Raw genomic sequence first — 18,690 nt, 5'->3', positions numbered from 1 at the left:
AAATGTGGAGACCCTTGATGGATGGGAAAGAAGTCCAACATGCTGGAACCAGGATAGATTTTGGGTCTTCCATCCTTGCTTTTATCATTAGTAATGATAGTCTAGAGAAAAGAGGGAGCTGGGGTGACATGATAGCACTATTCCAGCATTTGAGAGGCTGCCACAAAGAAGTGGGAGGTCACTTTATTCTCCAAAGCACCAGAGGGTAGGACAAGAAGCAATGGATGGAAGCTAATCAAGGAGTGAAGCAACCTGGAATTAAGGAGAAACTTCCAGACAGTGAGGACAATCAACCAGGGGAACAGCTTTGCCTTCAGACATTGTGGGGGCTTCGTTACTGGAGACTTTTTAAGAAGAGAGACTGGACAGCCACTTGTCTGGAATGGTATATAGGGTCTCCTGCTTGAGCAGGGGGCTGGACTAGAAGACCTCCAAGGTCCCTTCCAGCTCAATTCTGATTCTGATTCTAATCAATAATTTTGTATGATAATTGAGGAACAGAGGAGAAAAGAAAATCTTAACGTTTTATGATTGTGGAATCAAAAGGATTCAACCTGGGTTTAGTAGCCGTTATTTTATTTTGTATTTATTTGTATCTTGCCGAAGGTATGGAAGATATCCAACACACCTTCCTCTTCCTATTTTCCCCATAACACCAACCCTGTGAGGTGGGTTGGGCTGAGAGAGAGTGACTGGCCCAAAGTCACCCAGCTGGCTTTCATGGCTAAGGCGGGACTTGAACTCACCGTCCCTTTCTAGCCTGGTGCCTTAACCACTAGACCGGGGGGGGGGGTAGGCAAACCTTGGCTCTTTTATGACCTGTGGACTTCAACTCCCAGAATTCCTGAGCCAGCATGGCTCAGCTTGGAAACCTCTCCCTGTCGCCTCAGCATGGGTGGCTCAGGAATTCTGGGAGTTGAAGTCCACGAGTCATGAAGGGGCCATAGTTCCCCCATGCTGGCTCAGGAATTCTGGGAGTTGAAGTCCACGAGTCATAATAAAGCCAAGGTTGCCTACCCCTGCACTAGACCAAAGTGGCTTGTGTAGCTTGTAATAGTTTTGTGACAGAGCTGTAGCGTTGTTATTTCTGATGACCTTTAATGGGCTTCTGCTGATTAAGGGGTTTTGGAGAAGGGCCCGTAGCAAATGGGGTGAGGAGGAGGGTGGAGAGTTGCTGTGTTTCTGTTAAGGTAAAAAAAAAGGAATCCCCACAGATTTTACTCCACTAGTTGTGGTAGACTTTAAGGGACGCTGCTCATCTCCCTTATATTTATTTTGGGAGAGGGATGAATTCTTAACCTTCATCATACTTGCTGGAATTGAAAGGACAGGTCTCTTATTTCTCTTTGTATTAGTTGTATAATACAGTGGAAAGCATACATAATGTGTAATAGAATCTTCAGCCATTTTTTTAAAGTGTGTATTCTGAGTTTTCTGCCATTAAAGTAATTAATAATTTTAATTAAAATAAAAATTGCACAGTTAAAAAAAATGCACTTATATTTGATCCTCCAGAGTTTGACAAATATTCGATATGCTGAGCGCCGCATTCAAACACTGCATTTTTCCAGATTGCCATTTATGGGTTTTCATGGTTTAGAAAAAGGGAACATGGGATCCATTGCACAGCCGGGCTTCTTTCCCCCTCACCATTGCACACATAACTGTGAGAATTCCAACGTTGTTTGCTGAAAATAAAGGGTTTTGTTTTCTTCTCACTTGAGTTGCTGCCTGTTATTGGAAGTTGGAAATAGCAAGGATTTTACGCTCCTTGTTGATCAGAGATCCCGATTTCACTTTGAGTGGGAGGAAGGGGAGGAACCAAGGCAAAACCTGGAAGGAGCAAGAACTGGGGGGAGGGGGGGACTCCGGTGTGCTCCTTGGGGAGGAGGCAGCCATTTTGCTTCTGGGTCCGGATCTTTCTCCAGCATCTCCAGCTGACCTTCCGCAAAATGGCCGCTTGGGCTTGGCTCGGTGGGGGCAGCAACAGAGGCGGCTTTTCCCTCAGATCCACCTTTGCCTCAGGCTGAGGGCCGAGTGGCTGGTCTCTGGGCCTCATCCAGGGGCCCTTTGGGAGACGGGAGCTCAGGGACCGTCCGGAGCCCTCCTGGCCCCCTTGCAGGAGGGCAGCTTCTCTGCCTCTGAGAGGTCCTCTCTGGGCTCTTCAGGGGCCCAGCAGGATGCCCTGGCCCAAGAGGGGGGAGAGCCTCGATTGATGGGAACGATGTTCCCCCATATCACAAAGTCCTTAACGTACGACCACAATTGAGCCCAATATTTATGTTGCTAGGTGAGAAATTTGTTGTGAGTTTTGCCTCATGGTACGACTTCTCCTGCCACAGTTGTTAAGGGTATCACTGCAGTTGTTAAGACAGTAACACGGTTGTTAAATGAATCTGGGTTCCCCATTGACTTTGCTTGTCAGAAGGTCGCAAAAGGGGACCACATGACCGCGGGACTCTGCAACTGTCATAAATATGAGTCAGTTGCCAAGGGTCTGAATGTAAATCCTGTGATGATGAGGATGATGCAAAGGTCATAAGTGTGAAAAACGATCATATGTCCTTTTTTCAGTGCCGTATATTTCAACGGTCACTAAATGAACTGTTGCAAGTCGAGGACTACCTGTACAGTGGATGCTTTCTGGGCAAGGAGGAGTGAAAAGGCTGGGGGTCTTTCACCCCAATTCCTTTTGAGCTTCCCAGATGCCCTCAAGAGCTGCCATCTCTGAGAGCCTTAAAAAAGCCTAAATAGTTTAAAGCAGCCGTGTCCCACCTGCAAGGCAAGAGTCCCATGCAGCCTTGGGTAGCTTGTAATGCAGCACCACAAAACTTTTAATCTTATAATCAAAAATATAAAAATAATAGTTGAAAAATTCGCATAAAAATAATAGTATATTAACTATATTATATAATTTATGTGCAGCCCAAGAAAATTCCTTTTCATCCAAACAGTTGGAGACGGCTGGTTTAAAGCATTTTGTGAGAATTCAGTCAGTATTTGAGCGTCTTCTACCGATTCAAAAGTTTTAGAAATGAATTTATTGATTAGAGACCTGTGACTGGCCAGCTTTGTCTTGAAAATGCCACAAGAGCCTTTGAGCATTTTCATCCGGAGCGAAGATCACTCGGAGTTTCTGACCTGCGACATAGAATCGTAGGGCTGGGAGGGACCTCAGAGGTCATCCAGTCCAACCTCCGACTTAAGGCAGGAGAACTTATACCATCCTGGGCAAATGCTTGTCCAGTCTGTTTTTGAAAACCTCCAGTGATGGAGCACCCAAAACTCCAGGAGGCATCTATTCCCTTGATTAATTTAAGAAGCTTCCAGCCCGTTTCTTGTCCTGCCCTCTGGGGCTTTGAGAAGGACTGGCGGACAGTGAACTCTCAAACTTCGTCCTTCTGTTATATATGCACGATGGACAGTGTTTATTTATATGTTACGTAAATGTAGGGGGGGTAGGTCTATACATACATTGTATATAGTATGTTTAGGTGTGTGTTATATATGTGTTCACTTTGACAGCGAGCAACTAAATTTCATTTTTGGTGTGAGCTGCTGTGCCCACAGTAAAAAAATGACAATAAAGGTTATCTATCTGTCTGTCTGTCTACCTACCTACCTACCTACCTACCTACCTACCTACCTACCTACCTACCTATCTATCCTTCACTTCCATAGGCTGGACATAGATAGCTTCCTCAGTCTCTTCATTGTAAGTTTCCAGATCCTTTATCATCTTTCACGTTCTTCTCTGCACTTTCTGTGGTCTCAGCATCCTTTTTGTATCCTGGTGACCGGAACAGCACCCGGCACTCCAAGGGTGGCCTCCCTTGTGCAGGATAAACTGACATTATGACTATCCCTCTGTTGATGCAGCCCAGGACTGCAGTGCCTTTTTTGGCAGCTCCACCTGATCCCCGGTTTGGAGGCGTTCTGCGGGGTCTCCCCTCCGCCCCTCCCCCCCAGGCCCAGATAACCCTCCCTCTTTTCCCAGCCCCCCCCCATTTCTGCCCCTCCCCCCAAGAGGCGGAATCCCAGGGAGGGGATTTCCTGATAGAACTTTCGCTTTCCTTTCCCCGCCCTCTCTGGCCGGTTGCGCCTGCACGTCTGCCCAGCAACAATGATGACACGGGAATGTTTTTTTTTCCTATTGGCTGACCTCGCCCAATCGCCAGCGTGTTCTGGATTGTGGCGCACTTTACTCCCCGGGACCCCCCCCCTCTCCCTTTGCCTGGGATTTTGGGAAAGCGGGGCGCAGGTTGAGGATCGGGGCCAGGATGGCTCTGCGCTCCTCTTGCTCCTGGTGTTGGTGAAAGTGGTCCTGCGCGAGAGCTGCTTCGGTGAGTCCCTTCGGGGGCATCGGCGGTTGCGCCCCCCTTTTTCGGCTAGGTGGGAACTTGCTCTCTCTTCCCCCCCCAAAAAAAAAGTTTATTCCCAGGAAGAGAATCCAGATTCGGTCCTCTTTCTCGTCCGCTCCCCCTCCGGCCACTTTGAGATCAGACCCCCCCCCCAAGTGGTGATGGGGCTCTGCTGCCGCGCTCCCCCCCCCCAGGAGAGCCCCTCTGGGAGCAGGACAAGAGGGGGGGGCTTCCAGATGTCAGTCAAGTCTACCTGGGCGGCCCCTAAGCTCCATCCTTTCCCTCCCCCGAAGTGGAGGTTGTCGGAAAGCGGCGTTTGCACGGGATCAGGTCCAGTTCGCAAACTTCCCGGCTGCCTTGGCGCAACCCCTCCGCCTGGGTCGCCTCTCCTGCCTTTGACGGGCTTGGTGGCTCTTTCTGGCTTCTGGTGCTGGGAGGAGCCGGCTCGTCTCTCGTGTCTGTTGGCAGACAGGGCGGCTGGGGCAACGGGACTCCCGATCGGAATGAAGGCTGCCTGCCGTGTGAATGCAGCAGGAGAAGAGTCTGGAGAGAAACGATCCTTGAATAACCTTCCTCGAGATCCCTCTTTTTTTCTTTTTCACTTTCTCCTGGATCCCCTGCACCGCCCCCCCCCCACCGCCCCTGCCCCAACCCCTAATCTCCCCAGAGCTTTTTTTCTGGGACAGGCGGGGATTTGCCTCCCCCGATCTTCCTCCTTCCATTGCAGAAGCCCCCAATTTGCAGAATTAAAAATATTTAAAAGATTAACATTATTATATTATTCCTCAGTAACCAGATGGGAGGTCTTGGGGTGTCCCCAGTTGCTCCTCAGAGAAACTCTCAATGCAGCAGCTTTTCCAGAGGCATTTCCCAAACTCTCAGGATCTGAAGGATCAGAGACGCTGGGCTGGAGGCAGGAGGAGAGAAGCCCCTCTGGGTGGAGAGCCTGAAACAAAGGCCTTGCTTGGACACAGACAGGCCCCGACTGACCGGCCCTTCCTGACCTGAGGAGGATTCGTGATTGTGAGGACGCCCAACCTGCGTTACGTTCACACGTTTCTCCTCTCAGGCAGACTTCAGACTCCCTCACTGCTCAGCCCATGAGGGGAAGAAGCGGGTTCTGGATCACGGAGGGTCCGATCCCCCCTCCTTCTGTCAAAGAAAAGCCCTAATCCCTTTAGATGCTGAAATCTCCCCAGAGCAGGAAGTGGATCTGGGGATCCCTCTCCCCAAAAGCTCTGAGAAGCCGCTGGGATTGTGGGGAGGAGCAGAAAGAAGGAGGCCGAGGCCTTTGCCTTGGGAGACTGGGAAGGACTGGGAGACCATACTGGAGGGACTGGGCAGTGGGACTACAGGTAGTCCTTGACTTAACAACAGTCCATTTAGTGACCGTTCAAAGTTACAACATCATTGAAGAAAGTGAATTATGAACATTTTTCACACTTACGACCATTTCAGAGTCCTCCTGGTCACGTGACCAGGATTTGGTATACTTGGCAACTGATTCATATTTATGACGGTCACAGTGTCCCCATATCCTGTTAACCTTTTTTGCAACCTTCTGACATACAAAGTCAATGGAGAAGCCAGGTTTACTTAATAACGGGGTTATTAATTTAACAACTGCAACGATTCACTTAACAACTGTGGCAAGAAAATTTTTAAAATGGAGAAAAACTCACTTAACAAATATCTCAGCAACAAAAATGTGGGCTTGATTTGGTCGTAAGTCGAGGACTGCCTGTCTTTACTTCTCTGGGGGGCTCTGGAGGTCCTGTCCTTTTCCATGCAGACCCAGGTTTTGCCCAAATAAATCCCGTGAAGGATCCTGAAAATGATCTTTCAACTCTTTGGTGCCCCGGAAGAATTTCTGACCTGAAGAGCTTTCAGAATGGAGACCCAGAAGGGGTCTTGGGGATTTCCATCAGCTTAATTGATTTCCCAGCAGCCTTTTATTCATTTATTTTTATTATTTTAATCCACTTACAAGCTGTTGTTTTTCTGTTCCTTGGGCAGCCTCAGCGTCTCTTCCGTGTTTGAATTTTGACTATGAAAACTAAACAGTGACTTAACAGTGATTTTTTTTTTGTCACTATTAGTCAAGTTTACCATAGTTTTTACGATATTTTTTACTGAGTTTTATTAGGTTAGGAGAGGGATAAGATCAATCTAGGGCAGCGGTTCTCAACCTATGGGTCGCGACCCCATTTGGGGTCGATCGACCATTTCTCGGGGGTCGCCAAACAAGGCGATCCGCCATTTTTCCCCCTCAGGGGGCGGCGCCGCGCATGTGCGGCACGTTTGTGTGACGGCGGTCACCGTCACACAAACGTTGAGAAGCACTGATCTAGGGATTGGGGTTCAGGGTAGGAATCAGGGTTGGGGTTGGGATAGGGGTAGGTACCCCCGTTAACATTTCCAAGCTTTAGCAAACAGACTATTGTCCCAGTACATATATTCAATAGCAGTAATTAATATAATAGTAAATAGCTGTAGTAAATAAGAAAAAGAGTAATCATAAAAAATATCAGTTAATCAATACGTATCATTCATCTTATTAAGTGTCACAATCACTTGTTCGTTTTGCTAACCATTGGTAAAAATTATCCCATGTTTCAGAATAGACTGAGTCTTCTTTCTCTTTGATTTCTAAGGTTAATCTGTCCATTTCTGCACATGCTAGAATTTTCTTAATTGTAATCTCTTCAGATGGTAAATTTTCATTTTTCCAATATTGGGCAAATGCTATTCTCGCTGCTGTCAATATATGCAATATTAGATACTCCTTCTCCTTCTCATATTTGGCTCCTAATATTCCGAACAAAAACAGTTCTGATTTAAATTCTATCTGTATTTTAGTCATCTTTTCCAACCATGTATGAATCTTAAGCCAAGTTTAGGATAGTTTTACGTCTTGTGAATTTAGTCTCTCCTCCAATCCAAGGAAGGGCTGAAAAAACTTTGATGCTGTTCAGTCAGGAGTTTGCATGATACAAACTGAAATCACGTTGTATGTTTATCTCGGATTCCCCAGAGGGGCTTTAAAGGTGATAAGACCCTCCACACGGAGGCTGGGGAGAGGACCCCAGCAGAGCTCCCCCCCACCCCACCCAATACGGGAGTTGGCAGCAGGAACTCAGTGGGGGCAGGGGGTGGGGCCAGGGTGGAGAAGCCCCATGGGTTTCTTCCGGGTGAGGGGAATTGTGGGAGTTGAAGTCCAAGTGGCTGAGTCTGAGAAACACTTAATTTAGGCCTTTAGTTTGAGAGTCAGTGATCGTGTAAAGATTTGGATAGCCACAATCAATTCTCCTCCCAAGCTGGCTGGGGGGCATTTCTGCCTTTCTTTCTGCTGAGAAAGGGCAGGGTCAGAACCAGAGGAGGGGAAGTTTCAGAGCAGCTTCTCTGGAAAGCGAAGGGTGAGATTCCGAGTAAATCTGGTGCATTGGAAGAGTCCGTGAATGACGGTTTCGATGCCCTAACTGGGTTGCTGAAATGAAGAAAGGTTTGGATAACCACAGTGGGGTTTTCTGTGGAATGAGGGCGAGCCAGCCGTGGGATTCAGCCGGTTCGCACCACTTCAGCAGAACCGATAGCTAATTTTTGGTTGCCCAGGCCCAGAATGGACTTCCGGAAGCGGCATCCACACAGAGAACTGGTGGTTCACACATTTCAATCCCACCACTGGGGGGAGCCCCCCTCTGAGTCCCGGGTTCCAAGCCAATTCCTGCTCAGATGGCTAAACTCCGGGACAGGAGAGGGAATTTTCTAGCGGGGGGGGGGGAATAGGAGGAAGATGGGGGGGCTACTTAGCTTTATTGCTGCACCCTTCCCTCCCCCCTTTGCCTTTCCATATTTGGGTTTCCCCCAAGGGTCCCATGGCCTCTGGTCTCACCCGGCTTCCCCCTTTCCCTCCCCTGTTTTATGAAAGCCCCCCCTGAAATCTGCAGCTATTAACAATCCACTTTGGCCCTCAGTGAAGTCAGAATAGTTTTTTTTTTTTCTGTCAATGGAAAGTTGGGGGACCAGGTGGGGTGTCTTGCTGCCTTTGAGCTTCTGGGGGTGGAAACCCCCCTTTTGCCTGTATGGCGACTGCAGCGTCTTTGGGGCAGAAAGTGAGCAATCCAGAAGAGGCTTTGTGGAAGGCCTTGAGGGAAGGGGGGAAGGGCACAATTGGGGCAGGTAAAGTTTGGGGGAACCGACCTTCCCCTCCTCTCTCACCCCACCTTCCCTCCAACCCTCCAGGCCCTCCAAAAAGCTGCTTCTTTTCCTCTCAGTCGCTCCCTCCTTCCACCTCCTGCCTCCCCTTCCATCCTCTCCCCCTTCCTTTCCTCCTTTCTCCTCCCCCCCAGCTCTCTTCTTCTTCTTCTTCTTCTTCTTCTTCTTCTTCTTCTTCTTCTTCTTCTTCTTCTTCTTCTTCTTCTTCTTCTTCTTCTTCTTCTTCTTCTTCTTCTTCTTCTTCTGCTTCTTCTTCTTCTTCTTCTTCTTCTTCTTCTTCTCCTCCTCCTCCTCCTCCTCCTCCTCCTCCTCCTCCTCCTCCTCCTCCTCCTCCTTCTTCTTCTTCCCCCCCAGAGCCCCAGATTGGAGCCTCCATAGGATGAGGGTCCTTGACTGGAGCCCCCTAACTCTGCCCCTCTGGGTCCCTTCCAGGCAACTCCTCGCATTCCCTGAAGTATTTCTACACCTCCATCTCGGAGCCCAGTCAGGGGCTGCCCCATTTTGTCACTGTGGGATATGTGGACGGGCACGTCTTTGTTCACTACGACAGCAACAGCCGGAGGATGCAGCCTCGAGTCTCCTGGATGGAGAAGGTGGGGATGGAGGACCCCCAATACTGGGACAGAGAGACCCAGAGAGAACGTGGCACTGAGGAGACGTCCAGAGAAAACCTGGAGATTGCGAGGACTCGCTACAATCAGAGCGAAGGTGAGTGATGGGTCGGGTGGCTCCTCCTGCCCCATAATCCCCCTCCCCGGGAAGCAAAGGGGGGGGAAAGGGGTGGTCCCTTCAAAGGGAAAGGCTGCTTCCCCACATTTAAAAAGGGTTTTAATATGTTTATTCTGTTTTTTAAAATCAGTATAAGCTTGTTGCCTCCATAGCTGATGTTTTCTGCCAGTTGCAGTTAATAAAAACATTATTTTAAAGTTATCCCTCCATCTCTCCATATATTGATAGGATGTGGATCTGGATATAAACTGAGTTAAAAGAGACCAAAATCTCCCCTCCCCCCATGAAAGTCGGAGGGTCCTGGCCTTGGTGGATCCCCTGCTGTGGGGGAGGGAGGGGATCCCAGATCTCTCCCCTCCTAGAAAAGAAGCAGGTGGATTCTAAGGAGATCCTGGGGGAAGCAGGTCTCTGTTTTTCTGTCTGTTTCCACCCCAGAGAAGTGAGGGATCAACTGCAGATTCATCTGGGCTGACTAGATCCCTCTCTTTCACCTTTTTTTGGAGGGATGAGTGGAGGAACCGATTTTCTAGACCTCGGGGAACTCCTGCACATCCTGGCTCAGAGATGGGGCAGAATTGTTTCCTGCCTGGATGCATTAACAGCCTTCTTACACTAATAATAAAAACTTGCCTTTTCAGTGTGATCCCTGTGCTTTTTTTTTTGGAGCACAAATATTAAATTCTGTGCCAAACTTGCAATGGACGCAAACAGATTTCATCTTCAACTGAAATAAGACGGTTTCTGCCTTAGCTTTTTTTTCCATGGGCAGATCAGGGAATCTCCTCTGGAGGGCAGGATCAGACTCAGCTCAGGAGGATCTCCCTCTCCCTCCAAAGGGAAGGTCTCAGGCTGAGCAGAAGCTGCAGAGAAAGGATCCCCTCACCCGGTCACTCATGAGAGTGGAAAGGGAGGGAAAGAACTGTCAGTTTAGTTCAACTGTACTTACAAGTGATTTTCCCTCAGACTGGAGAGTTTCTGGCATCCTTCCTCACTCTCAACATGTAGAAACATTTCAACATTTCCTTTTGATTTTCCAAACATTCAGTTTCCTTTTAAATCCCAGAATCTGGTCACTTAAAGTCAAAATACTTTCTCCAGGACCTTTTGCAAAAACTGTAAACTTCAAACCTCATTTCAAAGGTCAACAACCCTTTGGGGGTGCAGATCAGATTGGGCCACTTGCTGCTGATTAATAAGGGGTGTAGTTGATTTTAAAATATTCCTTTGTGGCCCTTCAAGGCTTCATTCCCACAATGCACAAAGCCATGGTTTGTTTCTGGTTAGCCCAGAAAGGGAGCCAGCCTTGTGACGCTGATATTTGTGAACATACATAGATCAAGATTTATGGTCACAGGGACCCTTGCAAGCTTCTTTGCAGATCGACCAGATTCTCTCTGAGGAGACAAGATTCTCAGTCCCTCTTTGGAACTGCAGATTCCTGCAAATGTTCCCTCTCTGGGATCCCTTCCTTTCCCCCCAAGAGTCTCCCCAAGAGAGGGACTGCAGAAGGAAAGATGGAGGAGGCTCCCTCCCTCCGTTTCTTCTGCGACTCCTTCTTTTCTCGGTCTCCCTCGGGATCCTCCGCTGGCTTTTCCAGCTTTATTTTTCCTGGGGAGGTTCAGGGGCTCCATCCTGGGGGGGAGAAATGGAGGGAGCAGGTCGAGGGATGGGAGAAGGGCAGGTAGTGATGGGGGCTTTCTTTCCCTTGAATGCTAGGGAGGAAATGGGGGTGTCAGTGCCTCTGTCTAAGTCCCTGCAGGGAAGAGGATCTGTGACTTTCTTGCGGACACCCCAAACCATCATTCTGTCCCTATTTCAGGCTTTCACATCATACAGGTAATGTGTGGCTGTGAGCTCCAGGCTGAGGGGAGAAAAGGAGGATTTTGGCAATATGGCTACGATGGGAGGACCTTCCTCACCTTCGACAAGGAGAGACTCACCTGGGTGGCTCCCCAACCCCAGGCCCAGATCACCCAGAGGAAATTGAACGCTATTGCAGGATATAATCAGAGACGGAAGGCCTACCTGGAGGAAATCTGCATTGAGTGGCTGGAGAAGTACCTGTCCTACGGGAAGGAGACGCTGCTGAGGACAGGTGAGCCTCTGGATGCAGGCTGGACTTTCCTCCTTTATCGCTGGATTTCTTGTCCACATCCGGCCTCTTTGGGTTCCTGGTCTGCCGTCTGGCTGCCCAGGAAGGAATCCTCCCATTCCAGCCCCTCTCCATGATGCGGGAAGCCCTGATTGGTTCCCCTTGCCAGGCCGCCATTCAGTGGACCAGGAAACGCAGCCTCTGCCTGGCGGGTGTCTGGGTGGATCAGGCAGCAAAAGCATTGGGGGTGTCCTGTTCACAGCCCACAATGGGGCAATAGGAACAGTTGGGGTTCTTCAGTGAAACCCCCATTAGCTGAACTGTAGTCAAGTGTGAGGGGCTCCCTTAATTTCCCCCCATTACAGTAGTGGCCAAAGTTGTGGAAACCTTTTGGGTTTCCTTCCCCCGACATCCCACAGGGGGCTCTCTCCCTGCTGTGCACCTGATGGTGCATCTCCTACGCCCACCACTAGAGGGCTCCCCTTCTACCATTAATAACACATCCTCAAGGCTCCACTTGGGCAAAAAAGGCCAAGGTTCTTTCCACAGTTTCTGTGGATTTTTCTCTTAAATCCCAAACAGGGTCCCTCCATTCTGACTTAGTCTTTCCTCAAAAGAGCCCCCTCCCCACCTTCAGGAACACCCCCTCGCCCCAGAAGGGGGGCTCAAAGTATAATAGTTTCCTGTGATTTGTTATTATGTTCCCATCTAGACAATCTCTCCCCACTGGGTCGATTTCTTCTCCTCTGGGCTCCTTGATACCCCCCTCTAGTATAAGCTGGGTGAGATCAGGGTCCACAGGGGAATCCCTCCCCCCCATACACACACAATTGCCAGCAGAGGATTCTCTGTCTCTCTCTCTCTCTCTCTCTCTCTTCCACTGGCCTCACCTCTCTCTTTCCCCTTTGAGGGATAATATCTCTTCTCCAAATTAATCGGTCAGAAATTGCAAAAGCCCTGAGCCCCTTTTTGCTTTGATTCTGGCTCTCCTCTTCTTGACACTGGGGTCGTGTCCCTCGGAAAGAGGCCTGGAGCAGCCTCAGATTCAGGGGTGCAGAAGGAAACCACAAAAGTAGGGAGAAACTTCTGTGTTGTTGTTCTCTTGAAAGGGAACATAAAAGAGCAGCTCCACTTTCCCTCCCCTGAAGGAAACAATCCAAGATCACTCAGAGTTCAAAGCAGCCAGAGAGGAATTTCCTTGGACCCTCAATTTGCTGCTGGAGGTTTTTCAGGCTGAGTCCCTGGGAAGGACTCAGCATCCGGAGTTCTTGTGGTTGAGCATTTTCCAGCTTTTCCCAAAACTCTTGGAGATGCTGCAGGTGTGGAATGGGAAGTAGTGGGAGACTTTCCTGCCCCTCCAAGTTTCTTACCCACCTTCCAGCCTCTGGAGGGGCTCAGAGTTAATTCCAGGGGTGCCGTTTCTGCAGAGCCCCCAGAGGTGACCATGAGCAGCAAGATGGAGGTGGAGGATGGGATGGAGATGCACATCTGCCGCCTGGATGGCTTCTACCCCAGGGAGATTGATGCCTTCTGGACGAGGGACGGGGAGGTCTGGCTGCCGGACACCCTCCGTGGCTCCGTGGCCCCCAACGCGGATGGAACCTATCACCGCTGGCTCAGCATCCAGATCGATCCCAAAGAGAGGGGCCGCTATCGATGCCACGTGGAGCATGACGGCTTGCAGGAGCCTCTGGACGTAGCCCTGGAGGGTGAGAGGCTGCAGGGAGGGAAAGGCTGACAGGGTGGAAAGCTGTGGGATGGAAATCTGACCCCAGCTGTGTCCAGATGTGAGCATACCTGACCTTTAGGCCACTGGTTTTTCCAATGTTTGAGGTTGGTGAAGCTGCAGGGACCAGACCATAGAACTGGCTTCAGGGAAACTCCAGAATCCCATCACAAGAGTTGGCAGATCCTGATGAAATCCTCTTAGATCCTCTCTTAGCCTCTGTCCCTCCCCTCTTTCTGGCCTCCAGCCGTGGAGCAGCAGTTATACTGAGCACCCAAAAAAGATTTTATTTTCTTTAGAATTCCTGTAGTACAAAAGTCAGGAGGAGAGTCTGAGTCCCTTTTTAAAGGCTAAATTTAATTAAAATTGATGAACTGCATCTGACTTCAGGAAATGCACAGAGTACCTGGACTGATGCATCAGGAGTCAGAAAAGGGACTACCAATCTGAGTTTTCACCATCAGAGACTTTTCCTGCTGTAAAGAATGAAATGTCTTTGTCTTTGTGTGTTGCTGCTCCAAGAAAGAAGTTGCACATTATTTTATGATATGGGATTTTCTGAGGCTCAGCATAGCTATTCAATAGGAGTCCTGAGTTTTGTGCAAGAGAAAATTAAATTTAAAGTTCCCCTCCTCAGAACTGACTCCCAAAGCAATACCACTTTATAATGCTTTGGTAAGACCCTACTTTGAATATTGCATCCGGTTTTGGTCGCCACGATACAAAAAAGATGTTGAAACTCTAGAAAGAGTGCAGAGTAAAACAAAAAAGATAATTTGGAGCCTGGAGGCTAAGATATATGAAGAAAGGTTGCTGGAATTGGGTATATCTAGTTTAATGAAAAGAAGGACTAGGGGTGACATGATAGCAGTCTTCCAATATCTCAAGGGCTGCCCCAAGGATAAGATAAGGTAAGATAACCTTTATTGTCATTTTTATACTGTGGGCACAATGGCACACATCAAAAATGAAATTTAATTGCCTGCTCTCAAAGTGAAACACATACATGACACACACCTAAACATACAATGAACAACATATGTATAGAGGGAGTCAAGCTATTCTCCAAAGCACCTGAGGGCAGTACAAGAAGCAACGGATGGAAACTAATCAAGGAGAGAAGCAAACTAGAACTAAGGAGAAATTTCCTGACAATGAGAACAATAAACCAAAGTGTTACCTTCAGAAGTTGTGGGTGCTCCATCACTGGAGGCATCTAAGAAGAGACTGGACAGCCACTTGTCTGGAAGGCTTGAGCAGGAGGTTGAGCTAGAAGACCTCCAAGGTCCCTTCAAAATCTGCTATTCTGTTTCTGCCATTTCTGGGACCATCCAGAAGTTGAATGTCACCATATTCCATTTTTCATGGTGAAGTTCTGGAAGCACAAAATATAATTTTATGCCTTTTGTGGACTAGTCAAAGAAATGGAAGTGTATACTTAAAAAAATGACAGGTGATATGAACTGTTTTACTTTAAATAATAAAATGCAAACGTTCAAACTGAAGACAAAAGCCCATTCCACTCAGAGTCATGATATGACATATTGGGGCTGCCTGTAAAAAGAACAAAAGTATTTTTGTTTACATTGGTTGTTCATAGTGTGTTTAGGTGTGTGTCATGTATGTGTTTCACTTTGAGAGCGGGCAACTAAATTTCATTTCTGAAGTGCGCCATTGCGCCCACAGTTAAAAAAACGACAATACAGGTTATCTTATCTGATTGTGTTGGTGAAGTTTTTCTTTTGTAAGTTGCTGAGAGTCACAAAGTTGCCAACGGCTGTTTTTGAGCTGAAGAGCTAAAGAGGAATTCAGTTGCCTTCATGCTGGGCTGGTGTGAGAAGAAGGCAGCGACATGAGGTCACGTCCTAACAATGGTTAGCAAGGCGCCTTCATGCTTCCCTTAGCAGTGTTTCTCAACCTTGACAATTTTAAGGCATGTGGACTTCAACTCCCAGAATTCCACAGCCAGCATTGCTGGTTGTGGAATTCTGGGAGTTGAAGTCCACATGCCTTAAAATTGTCAAGGTTGAGAAACACTGCCTTAGAGGGATGTGAAGAGGAACCCATGGAGGTTTTAATTTGGGGAATTTCCAGCTTTGGCTGCTTTAGGTCTCTCCCGTAATTGGGATGATTGTTTTGGGCTGTCCTTCCATTTTCTGCTCTTCCTCCCAATTCAGAGCCAAAATCCAACGTGGGGATCATCATCGGCTGCATTGTGGCTGGCCTTGTCTCAGTGTGCACGATTGTTGGGATCTTGGCTTGTATTTACATTCTCAGTAAGTATTCTTTTTTGGGTTCTGGGGGAAGATAGGAACATCACTCCCAAGTCTCTCTTTTTGGGGAGCTTCTTCCGGTCTTCCTTCTGTCCTGTTTTCCCAGCCCACTTGGGGGGCATCTGAGACTCAGCCTCTTGCTGGGACTCCAGTCTCGATTCAGCTGAGTCTGAGGTTGGGACAGTCCCGTCTTCTTCTGACTTGGGAAGAGGCATCCCAGTTCTCTCCCTTTCCATGAAAACCTTCCTCCCCTCCCAACTGCTGCTGCTGCTTCCCCCAATTCCCCTCCATCCCTCTCAGAAGCAACAAGTCTCCCTTGGGACAAATCGGGTGGTGAAGTCTGAAGATCTTCCTCTGGCTGTCAATAAGAGTGGCCAGGAGAGGTTGTGGTGAGACAAGTGTGAGAACCTCTCCTGGGGCTCTTCTGCATACAGAGAGAGAGACTGGATGATCTCTGGTGGGCTCTTTCAAGCTTTCACTGGTTTTTTGTCCTTGCAGACAAGCGTCAAGAAGGCTACAGAGTAGCATCAAGAGAATGATTTGTCCTCATTACATGTGAGCTCCAATTCAGAGCGAGAATCAGAGGCAACGTCAGTTGAGATGTGTGCATGTGTGTCCAAGCACAAAAGAAGCTCATGAAGAGTTGTGCTATCTTCCTCTTCCTCTCAAGAACTAAGCTGTGGAAGGAGGGCCCCCTTTTCATGACAACCAGGCTATTCTTGGGAGTGGAGACTCCAAGGAGAAACATCTGGGACAAGGAACCCTCAAGAGGATGAGAAGACCCAGCTGGGTGGACAATCCCTCTGACTGAGATGCTGTTTCCAAGAAGGTGGAAAGGAAAAGTTTGGGCCACCACATGATCAGGAGGAGGCAATTTTGAGAGAAAAGAAGGTTTGGAAGGTGCCAGCTGGATCTCCTCTTGGTCTCCCACCACAAAGGCTCTCCAAGTATGAACGGATTGGAACAAGAGACTTTGGGGCCATCTGTATGTTGTGCTCCTTCTGGTTCTGGTGAAAGCAGAATTTCTTTGGGACAATTTTGCTAGGGAACCTGAGGAGCTAATCATTCAGAGAGAGAAGAGACCTGGGGGGGGTCAGGAGGGGGTGGCTGAGATTTTGTCTTCCCAGGAGACGTGGGTTGAATTTGGTCCGGGGCCTCCTGAGGGAGCGGATGGGGCCCTTTGCAGCAGAAGCTCTGCCAGGTTTCCTCTGCACTTCCTGCCCTTCCTGGCCGGGGAAAACCTCTGCAGTGGACAGGGAACAAAGTGGGGCAACAGCAAAGATTTCCTGGGTTTCCTTTCACACAATCACACACACACACCCCTCTGTCTTCCTTCCCCTCCCTATAAAGATGCCTTATGGATCCGAATAGCCCCACAGTGCTACCAACTCATTTCCTCCCAGTTGAGGTGAAGGTCTCTTTTTGCTCCATGGACACAACTAGGAAGCTTTCTTGGCACCGAGACAGAAACGGCAAATTACACCCATGTCCTGTGGTCTGGGGATTCCCATTTGGGGCTTTCCCAGCCAGCTTCCCTCAAGGAAAGTCGAGGGGGAAGCCTGCAAGGAAAGTCGCAGTCGTGTGATGTCTTGCTTAATGACCAGTGGTCACGTGATGCCTCACTGCTTAATTTTCAAAGGCTTGTGTGGTCATAAGTCAAGGAGCCCCTGGACGAAGAGCTTGGGATGCAAACAAAGTTTTCATAAGAGGATAGTTTAACGTAACGGTCACTTTAAGGAGAAAAAGGCAAGAGAGAATACAATTTATTTGGGATGAGATTTTTAAAAAAGGGAAGAAGTTTTAAATAGTTCCTAGAGAGGGCATCTATTATGCACCAAATGAAGCTTCCACAGAGACAATTAATTGTGCTAAGTAATAACAATAATTAAATAATAGTATTATCAATGAGCGAGATGGAAATAAAGATCAATTAATAAGAGGAAATTTTGAATTTCCAAATACTGGGACAATGGTTGGCGTATAAGTTAGACAAAGAGAAAGAAAATTAAGTAAAATTAAATTACTCTTGAAAAGGACAATGGAACACAGGTCCTATTGGTCATTGCCTAGCAACAGTAAACACTCGGATGAGTGGCAGTTGGCTGCAGCCTATATAAAGATTGGGCTAATTCTGGTCTCTGCTGGGAACAGCCTTTTGCTCAGATGGGTATAAATTTCATTCTTGAACCTTGGACCTGCTGATCACCTTGAATTGGACCTTGGACAACTCTTTTATATGCTCTTTTTTTTAAAAAAAACACAATTTGAAGGCAAGGCTTTTCTTTGATTGACGTTCCTGGGACATTGATAACTGTGTGATCTGAAAACAAAACTGATATTCTCTCCTAGGATTAAAATTAAATAGAGGCAGTCTTGCCTGGGATTTTAGGCTTCACTATTAGCATTTTAAAAGGCAATATTAGCACTTTTAATTCAGCAACCTGGACCTCTTTTTTAAATTCAAAAAAGCAGATTTTTCTATTTTAGCCAACGCCATTTTTTTCTTTTGATATGTGAGAACTTGCTTTTTCAGCAATTACACAACAGAACGTGGATCCTGGAAAGCCTTGGATGCGCTTGCAGGAATTAAGTAAGATAAAAATTTCTCTGGGAAAGGGAGTATATAAGCCATAAGTTTTCTAGAGTCAATCTTTTCTATTGAAATCCATCTCTGACTGTTTGATCTCTTCTTTTCTGCCCTATCAGATACACCAAAGGTTTGTATTTGTTTCTGAACCCTATAAAAAGACTTATCCACCTGCCCTGTCATAGGCTCTGTTAACCAGGCCCAGTTTGGTGGGATCAAGACACATAAGAGCCAGCAACAACACAGGTTCCTAGACAATACACACACACTCACTGTTACTACTCACTCTTCTCCACAACTATTCCCACCTGTCTTACTCCTTGTGAGGACTGCTAGGGAAAAACATCCCTTTCTAGGAGCTTCAGGCTGCTTTACTTCCACACACAAATACGCACCTTCTTTCCCCACACCCTCAGTTGTTTCACAGCACAGCTATTCCAGGCAACTCTGCTGTGCTGTCCCTGGGGAGAGGCCTTGAAGAGATGGGACAGAAATAGCACAGGTGGTGTCAACTTTCTGGGCAGATTGCTCCTTCACACACACACACACAGCCCTTAATGGAGGCTGTTTGCTTTGCCTGAATTACTGGCTGTTTCCTATTTTCGGGTGGGCAAAGAAGCCCCTTTGCAAAGGGAAAAGCGTCTCTTTTGAATTCAGGGCTCAAGTTCTTACCAGCTCCAGGCCAAAGTCAGGGTTTCTGAGTTGGG

The 18,690-nt window shown here is 47.9% G+C and overlaps 1 protein-coding gene across 1 annotated transcript; it reads left to right on the top strand.

Moving 5' to 3' along the window:
* The first annotated feature begins 4,185 nt into the window (after nucleotides 1-4,185).
* On the top strand, nucleotides 4,186-17,335 carry LOC120311124 (class I histocompatibility antigen, F10 alpha chain-like). The gene is made up of 6 exons (XM_039350297.1): nucleotides 4,186-4,343; nucleotides 9,009-9,284; nucleotides 11,125-11,400; nucleotides 12,825-13,106; nucleotides 15,301-15,399; nucleotides 15,895-17,335. Exons 2-6 carry the CDS (start codon nucleotides 9,140-9,142, stop codon nucleotides 15,933-15,935), a joined length of 843 nt encoding a protein of 280 aa, XP_039206231.1. The 5' UTR covers nucleotides 4,186-4,343; nucleotides 9,009-9,139; the 3' UTR covers nucleotides 15,936-17,335.
* Nucleotides 17,336-18,690: the final 1,355 nt, after the last annotated feature.

This window comes from Crotalus tigris, unplaced genomic scaffold (assembly GCF_016545835.1).
Source record: "Crotalus tigris isolate CLP2741 ecotype Arizona unplaced genomic scaffold, ASM1654583v1 scf7180000018317.730465, whole genome shotgun sequence".
NCBI lineage: Eukaryota > Metazoa > Chordata > Lepidosauria > Squamata > Viperidae > Crotalus > Crotalus tigris.
Note: the sequence above shows the minus strand (reverse complement) of the source record. Positions and strands in the feature narration are given on the sequence as shown.

Coding starts and splice junctions, on each gene's coding strand:
- LOC120311124 (XM_039350297.1), top strand. CDS start 9,140: ATGCAGCCTCGAGTCTCCTGGATGGAGAAGGTGGGGATGGAGGACCCC. Junction 9,285..11,124: donor TCGCTACAATCAGAGCGAAG/GTGAGTGATGGG, acceptor TCCCTATTTCAG/GCTTTCACATCATACAGGTA. Junction 11,401..12,824: donor GGAGACGCTGCTGAGGACAG/GTGAGCCTCTGG, acceptor CCGTTTCTGCAG/AGCCCCCAGAGGTGACCATG.